At 40.7% G+C, this 10,141-nt stretch overlaps 1 protein-coding gene across 1 annotated transcript; it reads left to right on the top strand.

Annotated features, from left to right (window-relative positions):
• Positions 1–3,775: 3,775 nt before the first annotated feature.
• Positions 3,776–10,037, top strand: tnfaip8l2b (tumor necrosis factor, alpha-induced protein 8-like 2b). The gene is made up of 3 exons (XM_080425481.1): positions 3,776–4,173; positions 8,537–8,860; positions 9,148–10,037. Exons 2-3 carry the CDS (start codon positions 8,543–8,545, stop codon positions 9,388–9,390), a joined length of 561 nt encoding a protein of 186 aa, XP_080281607.1. The 5' UTR covers positions 3,776–4,173; positions 8,537–8,542; the 3' UTR covers positions 9,391–10,037.
• Positions 10,038–10,141: the final 104 nt, after the last annotated feature.

The raw sequence follows: 10,141 nt of genomic DNA, 5'->3' as shown, positions 1-10,141 counted from the left end.
ACTAATCGGGCATAATGTATAATTACAACAAACCACAGTGATATTTAAAATCAAAGTAACCCATTTTTGTAGTTTGTTTGAAGTTTTTAAGTAGACTTAATAGGCATTTGGCTAGTTATTCACTACATTGTTTTCATCTTCAGTTTTATGTTACTACTGTATGTGAATGATTATATTTTTCACTGTTATGCTAGATTTTATTTGTATAAAACTATATGTACAGTCATTGATGTTGTTTTTATTGATAATTATATTCATGAACATATACAGTATTTGTACATAAAACACAAAAAGGCTCAAGAGCTAATTTCCATTGCGGTCCATTGTAGGCCCCAACGTGTATTTTGTGTCCAACTATGATTGTTTATTCTAATGGGGAAAAATGGACAAACCTTCTCCTTTTATCATCACTTCATTATTATTATTCTTGTTGTTGTTTTATCAAAGTGACCATTATCATCTAAAATTCACCAGCTACTTCAGTCTTTTTACCCATGTATTGCTTTTCAAAACAGAAAAGATCAGATACATTCAGATTCAACTTATAGTTTAAAAGAGTGTGTTACGGGTAAATGTATTTCTCGTACAAGCTCCGAACATTTTTCAGTTTCAAGAAGAGGGTAAAGAATGGAGAAGTTAAGAAACAAGGTCAGATAACTCAGAATCTCAACAAATGACATTAGTGTCTAAAAAGGCAGGGGAGAAAACGGTGAAATCATTGGGAGCAGTGAGGCTGGGCATCAAGGCCACTGTGGCCTCAGGCAGGGAATATCATTTTTTTGAGGGGCATAAGGCCAAACTGAGGGGGCACAGGCTGTTATGGCCTTCATGAAATTCCTGCCGTGGTAACAGGCTACTATTTTATTATTACGACAGTTATTCAACCAACAGGGTCAACTCTATGGTAATGTTGAATGTATTGAACACTATGGAATCCCCTTTTCACCAAAGTCTCATTTATCTTTGCTATTTAGCTTTTTTAAAGTTTTAAGCAAAATGACAATCACCCCATACTGTTAGGTGTAACCGAAGAATTCTTGGGCAAACTTGTTTTTCATGGTACACCAAGAACAAAATAATGCTATCCATCAACTTTTTCAAGAAGTCATCCTACGTATACCTTCTGCCTTATCATATCAGGCAACATTTGTTGGACATATTTGTTGGGAAATAGTTTGGCAGCTGTCAGATACTTTTCTTCTCTTTTTTTCCTTTCTTTCTTTTTTTTGTGACAAAATCAAAGAGATGTCCTTGAAAAGGCTTTGCAGCTTTTATCCAACTAATTATTATTTGCAGGAACCGATGTAAGTTGTGATTTGTGAGGGGAGCTCAGAGAAACCATTCATTCGGTACATTCATTCTGGTCTTGTCCGCACACAAAACTGTGGAGTAAATTATCATGATTTATTGCTGATCATGACAGTCTCTCTTTACTACAGAAAGATTATTGTTTGAATTCACTGAATATGACAGGAATGAATCTCTGCTCCCAGTTCTATTTGATTAATTTGCTTACCAAATCAAAGTTTATATTCACAGATCCAAATTCTTAAGCAAAAAGACACATTTTACAGAAGAGCTTATATCAAACAACACATTTCTTCAGTATTTGAATGTACAAACTAAAAACTGTCAAAACATATAACAACTCTAAGATATTTATTTCTCTTACAATGTTTGTATAATGCATGTTTGTTGTATTTCCAAGACTGGGTCCAATAACTGTGTGGTTTCATGTGGATCTTGGCCTTCATGAGGCGAGTCTATGATGCCAGTTGTCTATGACATATCTATAACGTATGATTCCATATTTGAGCTAGATTTTAGTATGATTCGTCTGCATTCACTTCCCTATACGTAGAAGGCTTGGTTCTGAAAGAAACTAGGCAATGACATCATCCATACCCAAATTTGGACAATCCGAACCCCATAAACTTCCTTTTGTTTCGTTACCTTTTTTAAAACAGGGGAAAACCCATTAAGACCCAAGTCTCATTTGTGATGGTGCCTTGTTTACAAGCAAAACTCATACAATAACATAAAAACAATATACCAACCGTACAAAAACATAATATTAGTACATGTAATATATGCTAGAGGTTTGGGAAAAGTATAGAACATATATTATGTGAACAAAAATGTGTTACTAGTGGCAGCGTGTACAGAAACTTTGGCGTTGATTTGGCGCTGATAAGGGTTTTACATAATGTTCATGCAAAGGAGAGGTGAGTATCAGTCAGCTGCAGTCCGTTGAGATTAAATCTCTGGCCTCCTCTGAACCAGCATTACTTTTATCAAGATTTTTCACTGCTGCATATCTATCTCATAATAGCCAGGTAGAAGGACAGCACAAGCTCAGAGAGCAGCTGAAGCTCACCCAATCCTCTATCCAATTCAGGCCCCAAATCTTCAGCCACAATTCACTGACCTGATGTTGCTCAGCATGGCGATAACACAGGGCCATTATGTTTGACTGTCATTGTTAGGTTTGAGGTTAGAAAACCCTTGTGATCTTTTAATGAAAGATAAGTGACATAATTGGTGTTCCGCTTATTATCTCATAACCAAAATAGGTGAGTGCGTAAGCTGTGCACTCACTACTGTGCAGGTGGAATGCAGGTAAGAGCTAATTTCAACGAGAGTGCACCTTCTCCACACACACAAACAGGCACACTCACAAACACACACTTGAACTCTCCCTGTAGATATTTCCTTGTGAGATGTCATTACACGATAAAGAGGAAGTCATCAGGAAACCGCTTAAGCACTACTTCCTGTCTGTTGCCATGGTGACAGGCCCCATTTCGCAGTTGCACAGTTTACCATCCCTACCCTTGTTAATTTCTTGCAGAAGGAGAGAGTGACAGCAAAAGGCAAGACATAGAGGCAGGTCCGCTGTTGAGCTAGTATCCTGTCCAGGCCCTCCTACGTACGTGGTCCAGCAGTGTCTTGGCTTGACCTACAGTATCACTCCAACATCTGACAGCAATTACTGGCTCCATCCTATGGCCTGATTGGCTAGCTCCTTTGAATGAGTCGACTCTCAGCCAGCTGCCCTTTGGCCCAGCTGGTTGCCATTCACAAAAGTACTGATAAACAGAGTGTTATAGAATCAGGGACAAATTAATCAGTGCTTTCATGACCGATAGTCATTTGTTGAATTTAGGAAGAGTGATCAACTAAGCCTTAGCAAAGCCAGGTTCAATATCGGTTACTCTGGAAATTGTTCAATATTACCCTCATCTGTCTATTTATATTCCACAATGTCAAATAAGATAAGGAAGTAGAAGAGTGATAACTTCTATAGCAACCACTGATGTCATACATGGGTATACAGTAATATACTGTAGCTCCCATGCCAAAGACCATCTCAAGTCCAGCATTTAAAGCACTTTCATGCTCCCATGCCAAAGACCATCTCAAGTCCAGCATTTAAAGCACTTTCATTATAAATGATCCCACAAGTGTGATGTGTGTGCGCATGCTCATGTGCATATCAATATGTGCATGAGGATGAGAAAGAGCTCAGAACACCACCAAGACCCTTATGTGTATTCATAGATGGAAATAGAGACACAGGGAGAGACATGGTGCTCAGCGCTGACATGAGCCACATTCCAACAAAGGTGAACACAAAAAAGGGTTAAGCCGCTCCCCTTTCAAATGGCTGCATCACAGGATTATTGTTAAATTCTTTCTGGGCTGTTCACTTGTCAGAACATGCAGAGGCACAACGTCAGCATATGGAGACAGAAACAGAGAGAGAGAGGAACAGAGTAAGAGAGGGAGTGTCAAAGTCTGGGGAAGGAGAGATACTGTAGTTTGAAGTCAGTATTTGAATTTCAGAAGAAAACAACAGAGAGAGAGAGAGAGAGAGAGAGAGAGAGAGAGAGAGAGAGAGAGAGAGAGAGAGAGAGGCTCACTGAGGGGTGTGTCATAGCAATTTAGTTCCTCAAGGAAGTACAACTGAGCATTATCTTGAGTCAGGGTGGCAAACACTGATAGAAGCGCCATAGGAGGGTTGTTTTTCTTTTTTGGTGTTCCTCATGGTAAAAAATGAAAGGATCTCATTAACCGACTGGCCTGTACTGTCAACCTGAGGCACGTGCAGAGGGAGAGAGAAATCTGACACAGAAGAGGAGGGAGGGGGACTCCAAACGCACATATACACAGGTGAGCTACTGTTCCTGGTATTTCTGTATGACAGCTATCCAACACTACATGTGCACAGATATTTTAGCTCTGTTGAAAGTATGGGTTATTTTGTAGAGTATCTGTAGGATATAAAATGAATGGGAGGATGACTGGAACAAATAAGTCTTAACTTTTCTACACTTCCCCTTCTTGAGTTCAGCTTAGGAGACGTGAGTGCACAGTCTGCACACTCACCGTCATGCTGGAACAAGTACGATTCAATGCTGCAAGTTCTGGAACTTTCTGGAGTTGAAATGCTTCAACTGCTGGTAGTTGCTCAATCCAAACTTTATCATTGCGCTTTCCCTCCTCTTTTGCCCTACTTTTATTTAGTACTTGAAAGGTTCCATTTGTACACTCTTCATAGTTAACACTAAGGACTTTACTGTGTGAAGGGTAGTGGGTACTGTACATGGTGGTAGACAGTATTGATAGTTACAAGGCTGTAGGCCTATATGCTCATCAGCCACAAAGCCAACTGCTGCCTGTTTCGCTTCCCTTTTGAGCCTAACAGATGGGCAGCAGACTTGAGAACAGTTGCTCAGAAATGTTGTGCAACTTTGGAAGACCTTTGTCCATATTTCAAAATACATGACTGACTTTTTGTCCATATTTCAAAATACATGACTGACTTTCAGTTAAAAAAGAATGTATGGAGGACAAATTGGAGGCAGCCAAATTAAATATGAAACCTGCTGACATTATCCAAACTTGCAGAAGTTCAAGCATGTTAGAATATTGACAGTAACGACCTGCTTATAAATAAATAAACCCTAGGTTGGCCTGCTATAGAACCACATCTTAAGTGAAACTTCAAAACAATACCCACCATGCATCTGTATATCATTGACATCGTTGAGAGGACACAGAGACACTTGTTTTTATCCTATTCTAGTTATGTACCCCTAGGCGTCACAGAGAAACGGTACACTGGCTAGCCATTCATGCATGGGCTTAGAACACCAGGGATGGAAATGAGAATGTTCCACACTTTTACATACTATTCTGTTGTGTTTTTGAACATGTGCACTACCAGCTCAGTGCTACAGTATCCAGAACGCCCATTTTAATAGTTTCGTGTTCTGAATAATCACCTCTCTCTCCCACCTGTGACACCCACAACCCCGCCCGTGGCCTGGTGGTGACAATGTGACACAAAGCTGGGGACATCTGTCTGTGAAGCTTGTCTCAGCAAAGTCCCACTGCTCTGCAATGACAGCAGTACAAGGCACACTCCGACTGGCCAAGTCAAAAGAACTCGCTTCAACCCCCTGCTAAGCCCTGTGAGTTTAGGGGGATTTACCTTCACACCCTCGCAAGAATGAACACGATAAAATGCACACACATACTGTACATATGCAAATGCACACAAGCTAGGCAAACACAATCTGAAACACATCGACACTAAAATACACATCTGCATTCACAAGTACACATGGACACAGATAAACACACACAACCTCAGGCTACACTGTGAAGTCATCTGTGGAATGCTAAATATTTACTTCTCCTGTCCCACCAATCACCACCCCTATTTCATCAGATGAACATACTTTGTAACTTTGAAAGAGAAAGGCGACAAGGGATCATCACTATGCTTCAGTTAGTTATTCTCTGATAGAGACAGTGTTCGATTCTAGTAGTCAAGTAGTCACAAGGAAATATAATGTACACCCTCCATAGTGGCCGTCACCTCAAACTGAATACACTCTTCACTCAATCTGGACCTGGAAATTGATGCTCAACATTAAAAGCATCCTTGGTTTGACAAACTTCCCTGTGCCCATTACAGAGAAGTGGTTTTGTGGAACTGTGCATTGGTGACACAGTGATATTCAACCTCCATAGGTTTGTGTAAAGCAAACAGCCACAATTCTTCGTTCAGTGCCAAGCCAAACACCATACTGTCTCCAGCTGTGAATTCATATCTCACTGTGTACACTATTGGCAGACAGCTATGCAGTACACACGTACCTCAAATCCCAACAGTCTTCTTAGCGAATAAATGAGATTGGAACCCAATCTGAAATAGCTATCACGCTGCTTTCCATTTCCATTATCACCGTTATGGGAAATTAATCTAATGAATGTTCTTTAATTCCCCGCAGGGAACCAGAAGCTTTGTATCGAAGCAAACCATTAGAAATGTGACACTTGTTCAGAATCAAAGGCTGTGCATGTAATAAGGAACCTAGTGGGATGTCCCATAAAATGAGCATTTGCTTATTATGCATGTTGCACCCAGGGTGGGTCACACACACAGGGGGATGGGGAGAAACGCAGCTAGCATAGCCTATTAGCATGGTATGATCATTAGTGTGACTGTATAAAAAAATGCATTAGTGAGCAATGAGGTCGTTTGGCAACAGTGCTGACTGAGCATCATTGAAGTCAAATAGCGAGAACATAGTCATTTGAACAGCAGTCCCCAAAATGCATAAAGGCAATGAGAGGGGAAAGTGCCAGCATACTGTCGAGAGAGACATTCTGTTTGGCAATGTGTCACTTCCTGTTGGCTAAAACATACTGTAGGTCCCAATCGCTACCTTGTTTACTGGTCTGGAATCTAATCAGGACACATGGGCCACAATGACAGACTAGGTGTTATTTTACCCCAAGTTAGATTCCAGACCAGTAAACAAGGTAGACATTGGGATCAGGATACTTGACTTTCTCTGTTAGCCCTGGTGTTGATGCAATCTGGAAACATCGGGTATGGACTTGCCTCAGCTATGCAGCATCCCTGCCCCTCTCTTAAATGCCTGTCCACACAGGCAACAAGTGGGATTCAGCACTCCGCTTGTAACTTTCTCCAAATTCTGTTACTTACTTCACACTTACACCAGCTGGTGCATAGGGCAGCTAAATTCCTCCACGTCCTTCTGTCTTTGGCCAAATTGTGTGGTTTATAGTAAACCCAGTGACTTTAAGTGTGGAGACAAAAACCTAAATGACATGTAAAATAAGTGATTTGATGCTCACTAGATGGAAAGGTGAGTTGTGTTTTCAACATTTTAAATTGCTTTAGCCCCCATCTCCCCCTCCCTCAAGAGAGCTTGCCTTTTACCCAGGGTTACAGAGGATTTAGATGAACTGTATGGAAGATTCCTACTGTATATATATATATATATATATATATATATATATATACTGTATATATATATGTATGAGGTTGTGTTTTTCTAGTCTGGTGATTTGCTAATCTGAACAATCTACTCCAAAAGTATGCAAATCCATTTTGGTAATACAGCCTGCTATGCAAAGTGGATATGATGTGGTTCTGTCTAACTGTGTGCAACAATTGTCTGTGTACATACAACACCAATCTCCCAGGGGCCGGGGGGTGACTCCTCTCTCTACTGACATGGATGCTAGGTGTGGAGAAAAACCCAGAGGGACAACAATGATGACTATTTCCCTTTGGAATTATGCATGTTTGTCTGATACACATTAGTGGGAGCTATTAAAAGTCAGAACGAATACTCACTTTTCAGAAGAGTGAAGAGAATGCATAATAGGAAAAGATCTACACCTCAGGAGCAGTCAAGATATATTTATGTTTGATAGAAAAACAAACATTAAACCTGACATTACACAGCACAGTAGAGCTTCTAATGTGAAATTATTAAAGGTTGGGGAAAAAAACATTTGAGGAATAAAAGCTTTCATAGATTTGGTGAGGAAATCGTTTGACAATTGAATTGCTGTGCATAAATACTATTCACTAATATATGTGGGGTGGGGGGGCGGTAAATGAGGGAGAGATAACCTGAAACCTTGAGAAGCACTATTATGACTGGAAGGGTTCCAGTTCAAACCCCACACCAGCTGGGAAAGCTGGATGGGAGAGATGGACATGTGTTGTTAAATCCATTAACTACCGATGATTTGTCCTTGAACAAAGCACTTAACCGCCAAATTCTCCAGTGGAGCGGCCAGTCATCTGGGCCAGTGGTTCTCAAACATGTCTAGGACCCCCAAATGGATGTGTATTTGGCCGCGGCCCCACATCTGAAAATGTTTTGTGCCAGCCTGCCGGTGGCCAGGGAAGATTTGAATAGTTTTTAAAATAATTCAAAATGTTCTAATTCTTTCAATAAAAGTATTGTGGTTCAGAAGTGTGGCTGCTGTGTGTGTGTGTGTGTGTGTGTGTGTGTGTGTGTGTGTGTGTGTGTGTGTGTGTGGGTTCTTCATTACCGTCACTACCTCTGCCAAACTGTAGCTATAAACAAGAATGTAGTCTTGGTAATTGGCTTGAGGCAGTTCCCGAGTTGTTCGTCATCAATAGTGACCTGTTGCCATGCTCACCGTCCCTTTAACTCTCATCTACTCAATTATCTAGGTAAACATGGAGGGCTTCAGCTCCAAGGACATGGCCATGAAGGCCCAGAAGAAGATCCTCAGCAGCATGGCTACCAAGTCATCTGTCCAGATGTTCATCGATGACACCACCAGTGAGATTCTGGACGAACTCTACCGCGTCTCTAAGGAGCACTCGGGCAATAAAAGTGAGGCCCAGAAAGTGACCAAAGACCTCATCAAAATAGCAGTGAAGATCGGCGTGCTGTTCAGACACAACCGCTTCAGCACAGAGGAGCTGGCACTGGCCCAGGACTTTAAGAAGAAGCTACGGCAAGGGGCCATGACAGTCATCAGCTTTTATGAGGTAAGCACGGAACTCTGGTCTTTTAGCACCAAGACACTTTAAAGGACACTATGTTTAAAGTTGCACAACAGGGTCTGACAACCATTATTTACTGAAATAGAATGTGATCAAGCCACAATTCATTGTGTACTATAGCTAGTGCTTAAGAGACACAGCTCTGCTTGGTCCAGCTGTCATTTGTGGGACACGTTTGTCATTACTAAATAGCTAGAACACTTGACAAAATATGTGATTATAGTCATTCATTATGCTGTGAAATAATTTCTCCCCCTTCCCAAACGATGCAGGTGGACTTTACCTTTGATAAGGCAGTCATGTCTGAGATTTTGAGCGCCTGCAGAGACCTGCTGCTGAAGCTAGTCAACAGCCACCTCACTCCCAAGTCTCACGGCCGCATCAATCATGTCTTCAACCATTACTCTGACCCAGAGCTGCTGACCAAACTGTATGAGCCAGAGGGACCATTCCGCTCCAACCTCACAAAGATCTGCACCGGACTCAATAAAATGGTGGAGGAAGGGACATTGTGAGAGATTATGCGTCAAGCAATGTTGATAGACACTGGGAGATCGACAAGGAGAGTTACTTACTGGCTTACTGGTTAGTAATGGGGCAAGAAGCCCGTTTACAGCCATTGAGAACTGGCAAGATGTGTGAAACGTTTTAACCTCAGTGGTACAATGCTGTACACTTGTACTGAATGGACAAAGGGAAAGTGGGTAAAAAAATATTTTGGTTGAACTTTCCATAATATCAACATTTCTAAGGGAAAAGTCTTGAATAGTCATAAGGAATTGAGGGTCATATCCTGGAAAGTGATGATCAGACATAAAAGTTTGTTGTTTTATGCTGTATCACCAGGTTTATAAATGATGGAATTTCCCTTCAATATTTTATATTTGAGACCTTGTAATGTAACATTTACAACTACTGACTGATGTAATGTATTATGGGGAGGAGTCATTGCAGAATAACATTTACAACTACTTATGTAATATATTACAGTGAGGAGTCAGTGCAACTCAATAAAAACCACTGAGAAAACAGAGGGACAATGCAATGTAATACAGCACTGCCATCTGGTGGTCAAAGTGATGTTCCAGCCGCACAAATTTGTGCACAGCTACTGAGGTGCCAAAAAGAGTAATAATAATAATAAAGTTTTTCACTTTGTAAACATGTTCTCAAAAATGTTAAACAGCATCTTCAAAATTATACTTTTTTTCTCTTTACATTTATTTTACTTTTTTGGATGTCAAGTCTTTCATTGATGTTTACTGA

The sequence above is a fragment of the Gymnoscopelus braueri genome (assembly GCF_963280865.1).
Source record: "Gymnoscopelus braueri genome assembly, chromosome: 4".
In the NCBI taxonomy this organism is placed as follows: Eukaryota; Metazoa; Chordata; class Actinopteri; order Myctophiformes; family Myctophidae; genus Gymnoscopelus; species Gymnoscopelus braueri.
Note: the sequence above shows the minus strand (reverse complement) of the source record. Positions and strands in the feature narration are given on the sequence as shown.